Source organism: Oncorhynchus nerka, linkage group LG28, assembly GCF_034236695.1.
Source record: "Oncorhynchus nerka isolate Pitt River linkage group LG28, Oner_Uvic_2.0, whole genome shotgun sequence".
In the NCBI taxonomy this organism is placed as follows: Eukaryota; Metazoa; Chordata; class Actinopteri; order Salmoniformes; family Salmonidae; genus Oncorhynchus; species Oncorhynchus nerka.
In genome coordinates this window covers 27,709,267-27,730,274 of record NC_088423.1, presented here as the reverse complement: position 1 = coordinate 27,730,274, position 21,008 = coordinate 27,709,267, and the positions used below count along the sequence as shown (strand labels likewise).

General features: G+C 44.0%; 1 protein-coding gene across 1 annotated transcript in view; it reads right to left on the bottom strand.

Moving 5' to 3' along the window:
* Window positions 1-223: 223 nt before the first annotated feature.
* Window positions 224-21,008, bottom strand: part of LOC115113074 (semaphorin-4G-like) — a 53,975-nt gene continuing 33,190 nt past the window's right edge. The window contains 15 exon segments of the mRNA XM_029640296.2: window positions 224-1,645; window positions 7,970-10,718; window positions 10,721-11,079; window positions 11,594-11,655; window positions 11,942-12,096; window positions 12,312-12,427; window positions 12,639-12,861; window positions 13,952-14,096; window positions 15,170-15,345; window positions 16,195-16,349; window positions 16,689-16,802; window positions 17,072-17,165; window positions 17,516-17,614; window positions 17,940-18,002; window positions 18,741-18,889. Coding sequence (XP_029496156.2) covers window positions 9,978-10,718; window positions 10,721-11,079; window positions 11,594-11,655; window positions 11,942-12,096; window positions 12,312-12,427; window positions 12,639-12,861; window positions 13,952-14,096; window positions 15,170-15,345; window positions 16,195-16,349; window positions 16,689-16,802; window positions 17,072-17,165; window positions 17,516-17,614; window positions 17,940-18,002; window positions 18,741-18,889 — 2,651 coding nt within the window. The 3' untranslated portion in view covers window positions 224-1,645; window positions 7,970-9,977.

Genomic DNA, 21,008 nt, shown 5'->3' with positions numbered 1-21,008 from the left:
TGGCTGGCTTGTTGAGCCTAGCTGATGTAAATCCTCAGACCATGTTTCAATACCTCCCTTCCTATCTCCCTCCCTTCCTTCCTTCCTCACTCCTTCAATGCTTCACTACCTCGAAGTTCACTGATTCACTCTGAACTGCAATACAGGTCTAAAGAGAGATGAATATGGGCTGACCAGAGCACCGTGTCAGTTATATACACACAAGCAATGATAAACAACAGAAGAGGTTGAAACATATTGTTTATTAGAATTTCAGCTCATCAAAATGAAATGTAAACGAACCAGAAGTCAGTGAGCTGCTACTCAATGTGTTAGTGTTAGTGAAGCAGGACATCTTGTTGTGTGGACATATTACTCATAACGTGACAGGTAAATATGGAGAGGGAGGGAGAAAAATAAGGAGAGACAGGCACAGACAGAGAAAGGGGTAGAGATACTGTATAAAGCAAGAGAGTGTGTGAGACAAAGCGAGAGAGATAGAAAGACAGACAGAAACCATTGGTAGATACAGTATATGGAGCGAGAGAGAGAAATGCAGAACACTGTGGATGAGAAACTATCTAAACAAACCCAGATGAATGGGCAAGACTGAGAACAGTCTCATCTGTCACATTTTATTATTTTTTAAATTTAAGCCTTATAGCTACGGTGGTATATTCTGTTCATCATGCTGTTGGCTAACCTACCATGCTTCTACAACAGGTTTCCCCAAACCCTGGCACTGGAGAGAATCTGGATGTGCAGGGTTTTGCTTCAATCCATCACTAACATACCTACTAAACAAAATCAATTCATCATGGTCTTCAGTCTGACTCTGGACCATAATAACTTGCATCAGCTGTGTTGGCGCTGGGCTGGAACGAAAGCCTGCACCACTCATAGATCTCCAGGAGTTGGAGATAGATCTCCAGAGTTGGAGACCCCTGTTCAACAGTGTTATTAGACTACTTGTGCAACACTAATGGACTGAGACCCACATCAGAGCCTCTTACAAATGGCTTTAAAACAACAACGGCAATAGAAGAGCAACTTGGTACAAAATCACAATATAAATGCTTTTTTCCCCCTTTTAAATGTTTTTCTTCAAAGAACGTAGTGGCACTGATAGTGCAGTCCTTTTAAAACCTGACAACAGTTTATGATGGTCCCCCATTCTATTAGTAAGCTTCCATGTTGTGATAGTTTGTCATCTTTACAGAGAGGGCTATAGAGGGCAGAGTAGTCTGAGGTGAAGACCAGGACCATTAAATGCCACTTTCCACAGTTTGCTCCTGTATCTTGAGGTGAACAGCACAGGTCAGGTTGCAGAGAGTAGTTGTACTGTACCATGACCTATATTACTTACTGAGGTATCCATGTCAACTCCAGTTCTCAGGTTAAGATGGGATAGAGCAGGGAGCTGGTTGTAGAAGGGAGGATTTGACTTTTTCCTCACTCACTCTGGATTATAATTGCTGTCTTCCAATTGCACTGGAGCTGTGTTTGATTCCAAACGGTGGCATTATCCTGACATTTTGAAGCTACACTATTCCCAGTTGGCAAGATCTTCATGTCACGGTACCAGACATCACACCATATTTGAGAATGGCTGGAGCAAGATCTGTTTGAAACAGACAGGCCCCAAACTAGATAGCATCTCTCAGGTCTGTGGAAGAAAGAGACACATCTGTGAGTCAGGAACAGAGATATACATTCTGGGTTCATTTACTGGTGTTGTTTTGATGCGTCACCACCCACAGGACACAAACTGGTTGAATCAACGTTGTTTCAACGTAATTTGTCAACATATTGGTATGTGAACTCTACGTGGAAAATACATTGGATTTGATAAAAGTATTTAACTGTTGTTTTGAGGGTGAAATGTCAACTACAGGATTATGTAATAATAGCAACAACATTTCAACATAGACAAACCTTGTATAAAATATGTTGAATTTGTACCTTCAAACCAACATTAGATCTTCAACGTTATATCCACTATCAGAAAAATAACTACAGGCTGGGCAGCACATTCAACTGGAGAATGGGTTTATCTACAGCTACCCTTTGGTCTCCCATCAAGGGAGGTGCACAATTGGCCCAGCGTCGTCCGGTCTAGGGTTTGGCCGGGGTAGGCCGTCATTGTAAATAAGAATTTGTTCTTAACTGACTTGCCTAGTTAAAAAAGGGTAAAAATGATATATTACTGTTCAAAAGTTTGGGGTCACTTAGAAATGTCCTTGTTTTTGAAAGAAAAGCAATTTTTTTGTCCATTAAAATAACATCAAATTGATCAGAAATACAGTGGAGACATTGTTAATGTTGTAAATGACTATTGTAGCTGGAAACGGCTGATTGTAATGGAATATCTTCATAGGCATACAGAGGCCCATTATCAGCAACCATGACTCCTGTGTTCCAATGGCACGTTGTGTTAGCTAATCCAAGCTTATCATTTTAAAAGGCTAATTGATCATTAGAAAACCCTTTTTTAATTATGTTAGCACAGCTGAAAACTGTTGTTCTGATTAAAGAATCAGTAAAACTGGCCTTCTTTAGACTAGTTGAGTATCTGGAGCATCAGCAGTTATGGGTTTGATTACAGGCTCAAAATGGTCAGATACAAAGAACTTTCTTCTGAAACGCGTCAGTCTATTCTTGTTCAGAGAAACGAAGTCTCTTCCATATGAGAAACTGCCAAGAAACTGAAGATCTCATACAACTCTAACCAGAATAGAAAGAGTGGGAGGCCCCAGTGCACAACTGAGCAAGATGACAAGTACTGTACATTAGAGTGTCTAGTTTGAGAAACAGACGCCTCACAAGTCCTCAACTGGCAGCTTCATTAAATAGTACTCGTCAGTCTACCCGCAGTCTCAACGTCAACAGTGAAGAGGCGACTCCGGGATGCTGGCCTTCTACGCAGAGTTGCAAAGAAAAAGCCATATCTCAGACTGGCCAATAAAAAGAAAAGATTAAGATGGGCAAAAGAACACAGACATTGGACAGAGGAACTCTGCCTAGAAAGCCAGCATCCCGGGGTCTCCTCTTCACTTCTGACGTTGAGACTGCGGGTAGACTGACGAGTTTCAGAAGAAAGTTATTTGTTTCTGGCTATTTTGAGCCTGTAATCGAACCCACAAATGCTGATGCTCCAGATACGCCTATGTAGATATTCCATAAAAAAATATGTAGTTTCCAAATACAACAGTCATTTACAACATTAACAATGTCTACACTGTATTTCTGATCAATTTGATGTTATATTAATGGACAAAAAATGTGCTTTATATATATATACAGTGGGGAGAACAACTGCCGATTTTGCAGGTTTTCCTACTTACAAAGCATGTAGAGGTCTGTAATTTTTTATCATAGGTACACTTCAACTGTGAGAGACGGAATCTAAAAATCACATTCTCAGATTTTTAAGTAATTAATTTGCATTTTATTGCATGACATAACTCTTTGATACATCAGAAAATCAGAACTTAATAGTTGGTACAGAAACCTTTGTTTGCAATTAGAGAGATCATACGTTTCCTGTAGTTTTTGGCCACGTTTGCACATACTGCAGCAGGGATTTTGGCCCACTCCTCCATACAGACCTTCTCCAGATCCTTCAGGTTTCGGGGCTGTCGCTGGGAAATACAGACTTTCAGCTCCCTCCAAAGATTTTCTATTGGGTTCAGGTCTGGAGACTGGCTAGGCCACTCCAGGACCTTGAGATGCTTCTTACGGAGCCATTCCTTAGTTGCCCTGGCTGTCTGTTTCGGGTCGTTGTCATGCTGGAAGACCCAGCCACGACCCATCTTCAATACTCTTAGTGAGGGAAGGAGGTTGTTGGCCAAGATCTCGTGATACATGGCCCCATCCATCCTCCCCTCAATACAGTGCAGTTGTTCTGTCCCCTTTGCAGAAAAGCATCCCCAAAGAATGATGTTTCCACCTCCATGCTTCACGGTTGGGATGGTGTTCTTGGGATTGTACTCATCCTTCTTCTTCCTCCAAACACGGCGAGTGGAGTTTAGACCAAAAAGCTCTATTTTTGTCTCATCAGACCACATGACCTTCTCCCATTCCTCCTCTGGATCATCCAGATGGTCATTGGCAAACTTCAGACGGGCCTGGACTTGCGCTGGCTTGAGCAGGGGGACCTTGCGTGCGCTGCAGGATTTTAATCCATGACGGCGTAGTGTGTTACTAATGGTTTTCTTTGAGACTGTGGTCCCAGCTCTCTTCAAGTCATTGACCAGGTCCTGCCGTGTAGTTCTGGGCTGATCCCTCACCTTCCTCATGATCATTGATGCCCCACAAGGTGAGATCTTGCATGGAGCACCAGACCGAGGGTGATTGAGGGTGACCGAGGGTGATTGGAATTCTTACTGGTTGGTAGGTGATCAAATACTTATGTCATGCAATAAAATGCAAATAATTACTTAAAAATCATACAATGTGATTTTCTGGATTTTTGTTTTAGATTCCGTCTCTCACAGTTGAAGTGTACATATGATAGAAATGACAGACCTCTACATGCTTTGTAAGTAGGAAAACCTGCAAAATCGGCAGTGTTTCAAATACACGTTCTCCCCACTATATATATATATATATATATATATATATATATATATATATTGTAGCTAAGCCCTGTTTCCCCAGTTTGCTCCTGTATCCTGTGGTGAACAGCACAGGGACATACAGGTTACAGAGAGTAGTTGTACTGGACATTTGACCTATATTACTTACTGAGGTATCCATTTCCAAAGGTAATGACGTCAAATAACAAAAGTAATATTGAATTGTGTTTGGTTGACAACAAAATATCACCATTTAATGAAATGAATCTACTGCTTGGATAGTTCCATCTAAGTCACTGGTTTGATCCCATTCTTTTTGGTTGAGTTGGAGAATCGAACATAGTATTTGTTAACAGGCTACTTACTGTATTTTAAAAGTGATAGTGAATTGTGTTTGGTTGTCAAGGCAACAAAACATCAACAGGTGATCTATCTTCTGCTCGGATAGTTCCATCTGTGCCAGTGGCTTTACTTGCAGTTACAAATTATTAATTGATGTGTTGGGTTCACGTCTCCATCTCAACCACAAATCTATGTTAAAGAATAGGACAAAATCAAACCCTTTAAGTTTAATTTGATTCCTTCAATTTAGTTTTTTGTTTTTGTTGTATACATTTTAAAGTGAAAAATCTGCGTCTCATTGTAATTCCGTTACCATCGAATTGCCCTAACACATCCATGGCCACATTTTGAGGTTACCATAACTAAACATCTCTTCCTATGTAATTCTATAATTACTTAATTGCATGTTCAAAACAGCATGCATAGGTCATCGCAAGTCTGTGGAGATCTTCACAATTGCTATAATAATCTGTGCAGAATCTCAAACAGCATTGATCACTTGCACGATGTACTTTGAATGTAATCTCAACTGCAATCCAGGTCATTTGGTTCTTCTACAAAATGAAGCACAGCGATAACACTTTCACCTGTTGTATAAATAAACAAAAGATCTGACATTATATTCCCATTTGAACTTTGCTGTGCTCTTAAAGGGTTGAAAGTGCAGTGATAGACATTTGAAACCAAAAATCAAATTGTTTTTCCATTGGAAATTGGTTGTGTTTTTAGATGGTTGAAAGCATAGTGACACATTGGAAATTGGTTGTGTTTTTAGATGGTTGAAAGCATAGTGACACATTGGAAATTGGTTGTGTTTTTAGATGGTTGAAAGCATAGTGACACATTGGAAATTGGTTGTGTTTTTCGATGGTTGAAAGCATAGTGACACATTGGAAATTGGTTGTGTTTTTAGATGGTTGAAAGCATAGTGACACATTGGAAATTCAACTAACTTTTGGCTGTCTTATTGAACGGGTGAATATACAATAGGTTGTAATCTCATTGATCAACGTAAACCAAATATTACCCAATTATCCACGTTGAAATGACGTGGTGTCCCCAGTGGGCAGTGGCCACTGGAAACAAAATAACTTGCATAAAAAAAGGATGAAAAAGGTAAAAAAAAATATATATATAGATGAAAGCTAGAACAGTGCTATAGATAGCATCACAGCTGTCCCTGTGTGTATGAAGTGGGCCGTAACTCTTCAAACATATCCTCACGTCAAAGAACCCCTTTGGGAATACAGTTTACCTACCTAACTAAATAACTGTCACCATGTCTCATCACTCCTGGGTATATTTAGAGAGACTAGCTGAATAGGGCTTAATCACGACTTCTCTAATGGAGGCTTCTCTAATGGAGGCTTCTCTAGTGGCTTGTGTTGCTTTTTCTTTCTTTCATCTCCTCCATCAATGCCACGGTCATGTGATGTTTGGTCTCCAACCAGCTATAGCCTTTTTGAATTTACTGCAGCATTCAATTCACTGCTTCTCCAGCCCACATCACAGACTCACATTAGAGACCTGTCCTGGCTTGTTAGATTCAATCATACGTGGTGTGTGTGTGTGTGTGTGTGTGCGCGCATGTGAGTGAGTGAGAGCGAGAGAGAGAGTGTGTGTGTCTGCATGTGTGTGCTACTTTCCGTTTTCAGGGTCTAGAGGTATAAGAAGATAATTGAGAACAGAGTGTGCATCTGAAATAAATCTATTCAGGAAATCTCTGGTGGAACTCTCTCCCCCTCTTTCTCTCTTCAATCTCTCTACAGAGAGGTCAGGTGCTCTTGCCAGGTTCACCTGCTCCAATTAACTTGTGCGTCTCACAGAGAGACAGAACTCTGGAGATCAGTGGTGACATGGAGGAAATAGATGAGAAGAAGAGAAAGCAAAGGAGAAAGGACAAGATGAGGGAGGAGGGAAAAAAGATAAAGACAAATGTGTGAGAGAAAGTGAGAAAGGATATGGTGAAAAGGGGAAAAAACGGCAAGTGGAGAAAGAGAGAGTGAGAAATGGAGAGAGAGCATCCGATTCAGAGAATGGTGAACAGTTTCATCTCATGTAGAGGACATTTTTTTCCCTTCACCTGGAGCTGCCTGATTCTTTTTACTCTGCTTCACTAATATCGACCCTCTCTACTCTACCCTCTGTATTTCTAACAACCAACACTAAAAGAAAAGAGGAGAACTGACTAGAGCAGAGCTCCCCTGGATGTTATTATCTGGCCACCATATCAGTTTTGCTGTAACACAGGCTGCAAATATCTATTAAAATCAATATAACTAATCCTAGTTTGTTCTTACCTTAGTTCCTCTCTTTTAGTAGGCCTATACGGCTCTTTCATTTAACATCAGTGCTTTTATGGGAGATTGCAATTTGAGTAACTGTATATAATTGTTTAAATGCCAGTGCTTCCCAACCCTGGTCCTCGTGTACCCCCAACAGTACACATTCTCATTGTAGCCCTGGACAAACACACCTCATTCAGCTCATTGAGGGCTTGATGATTAGTTGACAAGTTGAATCAGGTGTGCTTGTCCAGGGTTACAATCAAAATGATTACTGTTGGGGAACTGGAGGACCAGGGTTGGGAAACACTGGTTTAAGCAGCTAGCTGGCAGAGTACCTGTCTTGCTCTGTTTGTCTGTCTGTCTGTCTATGGCTGTCTGTCTGTCTATGTCTGTCTGTCTGTCTGTCTATGGCTGGCTGTCTGTCTATGGCTGGCTGTCTGTCTATGTCTGTCTGTCTGTCTGTCTGTCTGTCTGTCTATCTATGTCTGTCTATCTATGTCTGTCTGTCTGTCTATGTCTGTCTGTCTATGTCTGTCTGTCTATGTCTGTCTGTGGCTGTCTGTCTATGGCTGGCTGTCTGTCTATGGCTGGCTGTCTGTCTATGGCTGGCTGTCTGTCTGTCTGTCTATGTCTGTCTCTCTGTCTGTGTCTGTCTCTCTGTCTGTGTCTGTCTCTCTGTCTGTCTGTGTCTGTCTGTGTCTGTCTGTGTCTGTCTCTCTCTGTCTGTGTGTGTCTGTCTGTACAACCAACAAAATATCAGAAAGCAAAACTCAGTCTGCTTACCTCAGGTGTGTAGCCTATAAGTTGTTATGGCCATGAACCGGAAGTGATGTCTGATCCTCTGTGGCTGAGCTGTGATGAGTTCAGAACTGGGAATTTTGCCAACCCCAGTTCAGACACATTCGTTGGAGTTGGTTAGGAGAAAGAGAGTCAGTAGTGTAGGGGTGCTGCTAATCCATTAGCTCCAACTCAGTTGATGGTGTTGTCTCTTGACAGGGTGTGATGATGTTGAATCTCCCATAGTCCTGATGTGCTTGTAGTGTCCATTAATTTGAGTACATAATAACCAAGGAATGTCTGAAGCAAATGGCATTGAAAGTGCATAAAAACTGTTAATACTGTCATATTTCCTAACACAAATATAATGTTCAAAGGGTATTTTACATTTACATTTACATTTAAGTCATTTAGCAGACGCTCTTATCCAGAGCGACTTACAAATTCATTGGATACTCTCTCTGTCTTGGGTTAAACGTTGCTATATGTTAATAATAATACTTGAATGTGGTTATTACAGTTTGTGTTACCATTGTAATCAATAAAGATCATTTACAATGAGAACCTCTAAGAATAAAAACAAATACACTTTTCCCCTCAATGTTCTAATATGAAACCTGCTAAAAAGGTGTAGAGCACACCATCGTTAAAACACCTCTTGTCCCATCTTCGGACATCTGCCTCCAGTTTAAAACACAAGCCAATTCAAGGCCGTTGTCACAATTCACAACAACTTCATACGAGCCTCTTCTTCTTCCTCCTTTTCCTCCTTGTTACCATGGTCTGTGGTGAGACTTCACAGGGTCCCTGCCACTCGTGTCCTGCCCAGCGAGGAACCTTATTCTGGGGCTGAGATCTGAGGCCTGCTCCCTGAATCACCCCATCCAGGGTTAGTCTTTTATTGATCCAGACTGAGCCGTATTGACTTGAGCTGGGTTAGCTCTAGCCTGCTAAGTTTTGCAGAGCTGAGGTAGGTTCTCTCTGTCTCTAGGAGAGAGGCTTATCTTACGTGAGTCCTCACTGTAACCCATGCCTTTGGGTGTCAAACAGGAGATAGAGATACAAGAATAGCTCCTAGGAAGGTTGAATATTGTGCAGAAATCTCCTCTTTTGAAACATAATTGTTATTCCAACACACATGCAAGCGACTCATTAGATGTGTGCCCATTTTCAGTGGTGCAAAAACTTTAAAAAAGACCCATTGCAGCCGTTTTTATATCTATATCCAATCATTTCTAGGTAACAATTAAGTACCTTACCTTAAAATGGACAAAAACAGCTTTTTAGCAAAATTTTCAAGCAAGACTTTTGTTAGGACTGTCTGGGAGTGGTCTGTGTGGGGAGGGGAAAACTTAAAACTAGCTGTTATTGGCAGAGAGGTTAGAAACTCTCTTTGTTATTGGTCTATGAACTAATTTACCGCCTGGTGATGTCACCAGGCAACCCGAAACTCCCGCCAATGCAAACAGGTTGATTAGACGACTGTATTTCCAACTAGCAAATATTAGGAAATAACACTGATTTAAAAAAAATCACACTTTTACAGTGTTCGTTTCATCAACTGTTGTACAATATTATACAAAACACAGGAAAAAAGCATTTTGACTGCACTGGGCCTTTAAGTAGGACAAATGGCAGGCTATCTCCCTCTCATAATTCAGATCAGGCTAGTTGCTGTTATATAGACTTGCCTAGAGCCCATGTACTCTGTGAGCAGCATGGGTCATCCACAAATGATCTCTGCACCCCTCGGTTTGGGGCCAGTTTCTCAAGTTCCTCCCGATGAGTATTACTATTCTTGACTTGGAGAAGGAGATAAAGTCAGAGCCTTACAACAGGCCCTTCAGAATGTAATGACCGAGTCATAGGTTCAATTGTCGCTGGGGCCACCAATACAAAATGTATGTACTCACTGATGTAAGTCGCTTTGGATCTGCTAAATGGCCTATATTAATGTCCCAGTTCAGTCCTCCCACCACAGGGGGAGCTACCTCCCTGACACAGATTCCCTCTACTACACAGAGCTCTCGTCCGGTTTGGGTAGCAGCTGTGTGTGCTTCCTCTTCTCTAGGATCCTGTTGAGTTCCTCAGTGAAGGAGTAGCAGAGAGGAGAACTGCTGTCTGCGTCACTCTGTCTTAACAACACATAGCTGTTACCGTGCATCCTCCGCAAGACGCTGGGTAACGTCGCCGATAGGCCGTTGGGGCTGGGGAAGTCTTGCAAGTCACACTCTGATTGGTTGAGGGCAGTGTGGGGGGTCTGAGGAGGCGGGGGGAGAGGAGGGGCAGGGGGTGGGGGGTCCTTGTTGGGGGACGACTGGCCCTCCCCAGGGACAATCTGGAGGAAGCCCCCTTCATGCGCGTCACCGTCCCCCGGTTGTTTGGAGACACCGTTACCATTACAGATCCCATTCCCATTACAGTGGCTGGAGATGGTCTTGAGCTCTAGGTGGGTGGAGCTACTGTGGCGTTTCTGATGCTGCTTCCTGTGGTTTTTCTTCCTGTTCGTGTGATTGGCAGAGGCAGCGGCGGCAGCGCGGAGAGAGTACTTCCCCCTCTGGCCGCCCCGAAGACAGAAGCCCACGTAGAGGAGAACCACTGTGAGAACCAGACACAGACCCCCTAGGATGGTGATCATGGACAGGTACATAGCCTCCATGCTCCTGGGGGAGAGCAGCTCCGAGGTGGGGGGAGATGGGCCGGGAAGGGGGTAGCAGGGGCCTTTCTGAGGAGGGGGTGCGCTGGGTGGAGGAGGGGGTCAAGGCTGGATGAGTCAGAGTCCCGGGGGGTGTAGTAGGAGTAGTCTTCCTTGGTGGGGTCCATGGGTGGGGGAGGGGGTTGGGGCATGTCTAAACGAACTGTCACAGAGTACGTAACCACGGCGACCCGGATGCCATTCTCAAGGGCGTGGCAGGTGTACTCGCCGCTCTGCTCAGGTCGGGACTCAATGACCAGGAGGCCATCATTTCCCACTCTGAAGCCGGAGTCCAGGCCGTAGCCCTGCAGCTCTGACCCACCCAGAGTCCATACTGGGGTTGCCAGGTTGGAGCCGAGTTCACACTGGAGCAGCACGTCATCTCCCACCATCACAGACCGGCTCCGGTGCTGGACTAGCTCTGAATGAATGGCAACACACATACAACATGAGTATCCTCTCACAATAAGACTGATATACTGTTATGGATTTCAGAATAAACACTAAAAGGCCCAAGACATTGTACTATGTGTTTGGGAGTTATATGCAACTTCTATACAACTTATCAGACTGCATATGACTCTAAAATCACTGGTGCATAAAGAATTCAATATGTTACATTCTCCCATTTAAAACAATTGCATCATAATCAGAAAAGCTTGAGGATCTCAAATCCTGAATAGCATAGTATTTTCTAACTTCTTAGTATGTAAAGTGCATCAATGTATAAGTCAGATTCTCTTCTGAATGTTCTCTTCAGACCTATCAGAAATATGATTAGAGGTACTATGGAAACGAGGGTGCTGCAGAGACAGCATGCATAACCAACTGTCAAATATTAACACAACTCTTAAATCCCTCAACTTTCCAGATAAAATACATCTGCACGACAATACAACTAAGTATGGTTGGTAAGGCTGTGTGTGTCTGTGTACCGTCTGCTGTGTCGCTGTCACATCCTCTGTTCCCATACAGGACGTCCTGACTCAGGTTAGACCTGACAGGAGAGGAGAGGAGGAGAGACTGTTAGCGTGTCATCAAGTGCGCACACACACACAAACACAGAACTATTCATGTCACGTTCACCAGCACAGTCAACAAACATTATGCCCAGTTCAGCATTACGCAACAGTTGTGAATGCATTGCAGAGATTGCAACACAGACAGAGATATACAGAAGATAAGATAAGTCAAATCAAACACACAGACAGACACAAGGGCACCAGCTAAAATGATATTACTCAACCCCATCACCTGACAGTGACGTGAGGACACACACACACCTGTCAGTCTGTGCTGTGATGTCCACACAGTCCTGTCCATCCCAGCCACAGTAAGGGTCCCGGGAGAAGACACAGTCATAACAGGAGGTGTACCTGCTACAGGTGGAGAGAGGCAGCTGGACCACACCAGAGGGAGAACCTACATACACACTCATCTAGAGGGGAGAGAGAGAGAGAGAGCCTCTCTGTGTTATTGAAAATGGGCTAGAGCAAAAGCCAACAGCAGTGGATCTGGGTTAGCGGTCCTTCACTTAGAATGACAATAAACAAAACATACAAAACATAATACTAGCCGTGTGAGTGAAAATGTGCACCTGTGCGTGTGTGTACGTGTGTGTACGTGTCTGCACGTCCGTTTGTGAGTGTGTACCTGTGTGTGTGAGATGACCAGGCTATCCACAGGCTGTGGTTGGTCAAACAGCTGTAGCTCCTCTATGATGTGTAGATGGCCCTTGACCTCCACAGCCCTGTGCAGCCAGCCATCGTCTGAAACAGGAGACAGAGACAGGGTCACGACACACACATACAATGGGATGTACTATACATGTGGTCTGAAGTCTGTTCCATTCCATTACTGGGATGATTGGTGATCGCAATAATTGACTGCCTAGTGACACACAAATGAATCACATGTATGCAAACACACAGCATAACACATGCACACCATAACCCTCCCCCTCTCTACACCCCCACCAACCTGTGCCCATGAACAGTACATGGTAGTTCTGCCCGTCCAGCCCCTTCACCCTGTGAGCCGCTAGCTGGGTGTAGTCTGTGGTCCTCCTGAACAACAGGGGGCGCTGCTCTGTAGACTTGACTTGCTGGGACATCAGAGGGTGTCTCCTCACAAAGTTCAACACGTCGTCTGGCAAGGAGGTGGAGGAGTTGATACCTCTGGATCTCAACTGGTCTGTTATACACTATAGACGAGGGAAGAGGGGATGAGAAGGATGGAGAGAGAGGGGGATGAGAGGAAGGAGTTGACACTTCTAGATCTCAACGGGTCGGTTATACACTGGAGCGAAGGGTTAAGAAAAATACATTCAGAAGAGAGAGGGATAGAGGAGAGAAAGAGGTAGAGTTGAGGCCTATGGCTCTCAAATGGTCTGGATGGATGGATGAATAAATTAATGGGGATAGATGCTGTAGATGGATAGAGAGAGATGAGTGGAAGATATAGCCCTGGAATGGTAATCGAACTCATCAAACACGTGTGTTTGATACCATTCCATTTACTGCATTCCAGCCATTATAATGAGCCGTCCTCCCCTCAGCAGCCTCCTGTGACCTATTAGCCACTATGAGTTGAAAAGTCAGTGTGTGCAAGCTGCTTATCTCTCTCCACCTGACTAAGCGAACAACTTCTCTGACTTTGTCCTCTGTAAGATGTCATTGCCAACTCTGCTAAGAGGCTTTGACACCGCCACTACAGTTAAGACCCAGAACCGTTACTTCCTCTACCCCATTTCACAGCTAGACCCGGAGAGCGGAAATTAAGCTTTTCGGCATTGAAACGGCACTACTGTGGATCACGACCCGTCTCATTAATGATGTCATTCCTTTGGAACCTATAATAAGTCATCATCATAACTGCGCAGAGTCTCGGCCCAGCAATAATCACCATAGAAAATGGCTTTCAACGACATAAGCTCCTTCCATTTGATCCTCATCCAAGAAGCTGCCACTCAGCTCTATGATCACTTTTTCCATCTTTCCTCTCTCTCCTTCCCAGTCCCTCCTCCTCAGTCTGTTTATCACTCTGTTTTTATAAACCCCTCTCTCCCCCTCACTCCTCAACCTTTCTCCCTCCCCAGCCTTTACCGTCTCAATCTCTCCCTCTCCCCAGTTCTTCATGTGAGTATTTAGACTCAGTAGATTGGATGTTGGGATGCTGGGGAAAGAGGAGATAGATTAGGGGAAACTTTAGATCGGCAACTAAGAAGACCTGACTGGGCCTGTTATATAGAAGTCTGCTTGGACAGCAAAAGACGAGGCGTGTGTGACACTCACTGATCCAGGTCGTGGGTCAGGGACCTTGCCAGTGTACTCGCTCCATTTGGCTCCAGAGTCCTGGTTCTCTATGTAGGGCCCATCAAAGACCCGCTGGAGCTCAGACAGAGAAAACTGGCACACTGCCGACGCCTTCACGTTCTTCCTATAGCACACACACACACACACACACACACACACACACACACACACACACACACACACACACACACACACACACACACACACACACAAACAAATGTTTGAAGGTTGCCGTAACATACGAAGACGTTGATATGATCAACAGTTACACTGCCCTAAACAGTTTGTAATATCCCACATAAAGAAATGGGGTTTGGGACTATTCCATCTATTCCACTGGTTTCATTAGGTTGGACAAGATAAATGAAGTCATTCAATTAAGAATTCCCAAAATATTGGAGAGAAAACTAACACTATTTGGACCAGGTCTGGTGAAGAGGTACAAGTGACTGTTCCAATCCAGGAGAGCTCAAAGCTAGGTTCCTAATACAAACAGTGCTGTCTCCAGGGACATGGTCTGTAAACACTACAGCACTCAGAGAGGACACGTCACAAACTGATACAGTATAAACATCTCTTTCTCCCAATGGATATGTGCATTGACCTGGGTCACACACACACACACACACACACACACACACACACACACACACACACACACACACACACACACACACACACACACCACCAGCAGTAAACCTTAGGTGTTACTACAGCGACAGCTAAAATAGATCAGAGATTGACATAGCGGAGATGAAAAGAGAGATAGAGAGAGAGCAGGGGGCATGGTGACAAAGAGAAATGTTCAAAGCTAATCAAGAGAAGCTCTACGTCTCCTTTGACATGTAAAAAAGGGAGTGAGGTGAACAGAGAGAGGGAGAATGAGAAGAGTGTAGGCGTGAAGGATAAGAGAAGGTATGAGTGGGAGAGGAGAGAAGGAGAGGTAAACAAAAGAAGGAATGGAGCCCTTTAAGGGAATGGAAAAAAAAGACTGGGAGAGAGCATTGGTGACCAGAGCTGAGCTACTATATCACCTGATACTCAGACAGTAAGAGGACATTGTGGTCTCTCATACACACAGCCAACCCATCATTGACATTGCCAAGTGTAACCTGACCATAGAGGTCATAACTACAGTCTCTCTCTCATATATATCTCATATACATCTCATATACATCTAGTTCTACTACTACTCACCACTCGAGACCAAAGACACCGTAGAACAGCGTGTCGTGAGGTGTGTCCCCCGACAGCGTGTACACACTCCTCAACACGTTGAAGTAGAAGTCATATTCCGGCAGGGAACACACCAGTCTGGCCTTCAGGAACGATGTCCACCTCTTCTGGAGGGTCAAAAGACCTCCTCGGTCTCCCTACGAGAGAGGGAGGAGGGAGGGGGGAGGAGGAGGAGAGTAGAAGAGGAGGAAGGGAGAGGAGAAGATGAGGGGGAGTGAGAAGAGGACAGGGGAGAAGAGGAGAATGAAAGAGAAAAAGAGGGAGCAGGAGGAGAAATAAGGTTAGCACTCAACATATGGACAACCTAAACTAAGTCCAGAGAACATGCCTTTCTTGGGCACAAAGGAGGGTCAAGGGAGGTTATCGTATCTGCAACGTTGTTTACTTTTTCAATCTACAGCTCCCCCGGAGCTAAGACACGAGACAGAGAGCATAGCCATGGGAGTGTGTGTGTGTGTTTGCATCTGTGTCTGCTTAGCAACAGCACAGCCCTGTGAAAGCCCATTAGCAACCCTGTTGAGAGGGGTGATACACACTAGACATCAAGTGCACTCTGCATTCGAGAGTGTTATCTGCTGCTGAGAAGCACACACACACACACACACAGCTCAGAGGGCAAGCCAGAGGCAACGTATACATCAAAACACACTCTCGCTTTCTACTAAAGTCGAGGGCAAGCGGGTTTTCAGGAGCACAATGCTCAGAAGTGTTGACCAGGTGGTATCTAAGCTGATCAAATCAGATCATTTGACACCTGTCCTCAACAAATAATATCTCACTTTGACATTTTCTTCAGTGTCTAAAAGTCCTTGCCCTGGTACAGTAAGTCAGTGCCTAATGCCCACAGGGCCACCCTACCCTGCTCTTCCTTCATCTCTTTCTCCCTCCTCACCGCTCTCTCCTGGCTTCACATGGTGTCTGCTCCTGGCTCTTCTCAACCTCCCTTCCAACCCACACCCTCCTCACCCCCTTACACCTCTCCTCACCTTACAGACTCGTCCAACCCGTGCCACTCTAATGTGGCTGTAGTATGGTGTCTGCTCCTGGCTCTTCTCAGTAAAGAAGTAATAGATTTTATCGTCATCTCCGGTGGTACTGCCCTCACTCTCCCTCACCAGGGCACTGCCCACAAAGTCAGCCTCTGGGGAACAAAGAAACACAGACAGCGTAATGAAACATGCCAACTCTTCACTTAGAAATGAATTAAAACTGTTCAAGCAAATAAAACCTATCCTTTTAAATAACAGGCAGAACAGAAGGTGCTGCTTGTCTTCTTTGAAGACCTGGTGACTTGAGCATGAAAATAAGCATTCAAATAGATCTTTGAGAAGGACCATAATGGCCAAAGAACCTGGAGGGCGGGAGGGATGGGGCTCATAGGTATAAGTCCTTTGAGAGGATTTGATCCAACCCCAGGGTACTCACCATCTAACCAGCATGTGTTCTTTGTAAGGATCTCTTATAGCCCCAGGGTACTCACCATGTAACCAGCGTGTGGGTGCCTCCTCTGTCCTCACTGTGGGGGAGGGGGAATTACGTCGGACATCCGGGAAGCCCCGGAACTCATACTGAGACGCTGTGTACATCTGCTGGTCTGGACCAATACAGGAACAGCAATGGTTATTGGTAGGTTTACATTTCAGAACAAGTATGACATTAGCATTGAGCATAAATACAAATTGTGAAACCCCCCCCCCCTCAAAAAAAATAAAATAATAATAATTGTTTTATATATATGTAAATATATATTTTTTTACATCTACACTTGGCCAAAACATTGGCTCTCATGTTTGGTGACAGAACACATCTCAATAAAGGATTCCAGTAGTCATGTATAACAGGGTCTAAGAATGGTTGTCTTACCTACGATGAGGCCAGTGTAGCCTGTAGCAGGTCCATATGGACACTTCTCTCGGCCCTCCTCAAACTCAGATGATACTTTAAACCTCCCCTCATCCTACACATGAGAACAGGAGGTTAGGGAGGCTAGTGACACAGTGCTATAAGGGGAAAGCGGGATACCTAGTCAGCTGTACAACTGAATGCCTTCCACTGAAATGTGTGTTCCGCATTTAACCCAACCCCTCTGAATCAGAGAGGTGCGGGGGGCTGCCTTAGATCGACATCCACGTATAGCATAATATGTTTCATATTGTGTCAATTACTGTGGAAGGGGGAGAGAATCGACCGACACAATACCTCGAAGGAGTTTTTCTAAATAGCTAGAATACCAAATAACCCATTGAGAAATTATTACATTTTTTTATGCATGTTCATTCTATGACTTAGTATGCTTAGATTCCTTACTATGTATGCACAGAGAGGTCTGAAGGCGTAAGTCCCACACATGTAGAGATGAGTTGAGTTAAATCTCTGGAGAAACCTGATGTGGTTATAACACTCTGTCTGTTGAGAGAGAGAATACATTAAAAAGAGAGAGAGAGAGAGAGAGAGAGAGAGAGAGAGAGAGAGAGAGAGAGACTATGAGACATGAGTGAGGGCGAGAGAGGGAGGGAAAGAAATGTTGAGATGAGTAGATTTAAACCTCCTTGGGAGAGAGAGGGAGATAAAGAGAGGGTGAGGAAGAGAGCTGGAGAGAGAGAGGTTGTGATGAAGGCACACTGCAAAATAATAAACATATCACAGAGAATAAGAAAGAGAGAGAGGGATAGGTTGTGCTCTAAGGAGAAGACGCACACTAGCTGGGATATGAAGAAATAAAGATACCTACCTTATTGTCTTTCCCTTTGCTCAGACACTGCTGTTTTTGCTCCGTCGAGGCTTCCCATTCAATCTGATAGGAGAAAGAGAGAGAGAGAGAAAGGGAGAAAGGGAGAGAGCGAGAGAGAGAGAGAAAGGGAGAGAGAGAGAAAGGGAAAAAGGGAGAGAGAGAGACAGAGAGAGTTAGACAAAGGATCAGTTCAGGTGAGAGAGAAAGAAGGGAGTGTTGTTCATGACAGTTTGATCTGTTTCATCTGTACAAATCTATCACACACTTCTACTACTTGATCTTTGTGGAGCATCTATACTGTGTTTAGTGGAACGTTAACAAGGGTTCTTGGCTAACTACGTTTACAACAGTTTTATGGCAGGGTGTCATGTGAAACAGGGCATTGAGTTTCTGTCCTAGTGTGGCTAGATTAAGTGACAGAAGATCATCATTTTGTGCCCTTAAGGATAACTAGACAGTGGAGAGACAGTCACTGCGTCCTAATAATATCTCCCTTTTCCTGAAGTGTACACTCGTTCACTACTTCCCAGTTCCCACAAATCTAAAAATCATTGGATTGGTGTAGGCATGACCCACATTTTTTATATCAGTCATGTCTTTCAAATCATTGGAGGAAAGTGAACAAGTTCACACTTTGGGAGGAAGGAGTGATAATTAGGACCTAGCCAATGACTCAAGGTGGGGTTGTTTACCTTGCAATAAAGATGTTTTGTATAAAATAGTGGGAGTGGTAAGATCCTAAATCCTCTACTGTAAGTTCCCTGAAATCACACGTATGCACAATTTCGCTCTCTCTCTTACAGTGCGAGCTGTGCTGTCTGAGATGTCTGTGGCGTTGAGAGAGAACGCGGCCCCCCGGGCCCCCACATAGAGAAGACCCTTGTCCTCCTCTAGTAGCAGAGTACTGTAGTTCACTACTGAGGACTGGAAACGTCTGCAGCCCAACAGACCTGGGGGGAGATTGAGGACAGGAGGGATGAGAGAGAGCGAGAGAGAAAGTTAAGAATGAATAATAATTTATTAAAGTACGTGCGTGCCTGTGGGTGGGTGTGCCTGTGGGTGGGTGTGCCTGTGGGTGCGTGTGCCTGTGGGTGCGTGTGCCTGTGGGTGCGTGTGCCTGTGGGTGCGTGTGCCTGTGGGTGGGTGTGCCTGTGGGCGTGTGTGACTGTGGGTGCGTGTGCCTGTGGGTGCGTGTGCCTGTGGGTGCGTGTGCCTGTGGGTGGGTGTGCCTGTGGGCGCGTGTGACTGTGGGAGCGTGTGCCTGTGCCTGTGCCTGTGGGTGCGTGTGCCTGTGGGTGCGTGTGCCTGTGGGTGCGTGTGCCTGTGGGTGGGTGTGCCTGTGGGTGGGTGTGCCTGTGGGTGGGTGTGTGTGAACCTGACTCAGCAGTATAGCATCTGCTCTAATTAGTTCTCCAGTTGAGAGACTATGATATACTAATGACCAGACATAGTGATTAGGGTCGGCATCAGGAACATAGAGATATAATAATTAGCAAATCATTCTAAAACATTTGGAAATATTTAACTTTTATCAATTACAAACCCTCCCCTGGACTGAAATAAAAACACTAAACCCTCCCCTGGACTGAAATGAAAACACTAAACCCTCCCCTGGACTGAAATAAAAACACTAAACCCTCCCCTGGACTGAAATAAAAACACTAAACCCTCCCCTGGACTGAAATGAAAACACTAAACCCTCCCCTGGACTGAAATGAAAACACTAAACCCTCCCCTGGACTGAAATAAAAACACTAAACGCTCCCCTAGACTGAAATAAAAACACTAAACGCTCCCCTGGACTGAAATAAAAACACTAAACGCTCCCCTAGACTGAAATGAAAACACTAAACCCTCCCCTGGAATGAAATAAAAACACTAAACGCATAAAAACACTAAACGCTCCCCTAGACTGAAATAAAAAACACTAAACCCTCCCCTAGACTGAAATAATGTTTAAACCATGTCCCTCCCCAATATTCCTCCATGTAGGCCTACCCCGTTCTGTAAATTAAAAATGGTCCTTAAGGCAGGTTTTGTGCACAGGTTTTAACTCCATATTAGCAGAGCATAACAAGAACATTTAAAATGCTTGTTTTGTTTGAGTTCAGCGCGTGGCGGCTCGCCTGCACATGGTCTGGGTATGATTTTAAATGACTTTTCTGGAGAATAAAGTAATTTTTTTTCCTAAAACAAAAAATGTTGGAATCATACCACTGCAATCCCCAAGTGAACCCAAGATTAGCTATGTGATTAGTGATAACACATTCTTAGAAAATTGGGATGACTGGCAGTTGAGGGGAAAACAACATTAATAATAATAGAGGATCCAAGGGTACCGTTTTAACAGAACAGGATCTTTTAGAACTCTCCGTTGATCAGATGTGGTAGGAAAGGAAGAAGATCAAACACACTGGGATGGATCTCATAAAGATATGTGTTAGGTTGTGTTAACACAGCAGGATTATTTTAAACTTTAGTCATTACATTTGACATTTTAGTCATTCAGCAGACACTCTTATCCAGAGCAACTTACAGTTTGTGCATTCATCTAAAGATTCACAGTAAGTACACGTTTCCACTCCTTCAAGACAGTTGGAAAAGCATTCCAGGTAAAGCTGGTTGAGAGAATGCCAAGAGTGTGCAAAGCTGTCATCAAGGCAAAGGGTGGCTAAAATCCCAAATATATTTTGATTTGTTTTAACACTTTTTTGGTTACTACATGATTCCATATGTGTTATTTCATAGGTTTGATTATTCTACAATGTAGAAAAAAGTAAAAATAAAGAAAAACCCTGGAATGAGTGCGTCCAAACCTTTGACTGGTACTGTAAAAAAGTATGTACCTCAAACACCTTGTACCCCTGCACATTGATATAGTACTGGTACTTTCTGTAAATAGCTTTATTCTTGTGTATTTTATTTCTTGTGTTATTTTAATTGTTTAGTTGGGAAGGGCTCGTAAGTAAGCATTTCACGGTAAGGTTGTTAATTTGTGACAAATAAAATGTAATTTGATGAGGGATCCATTTAGGATTTGTCATCGTTACCCCCTTATTCCTGTTAGAT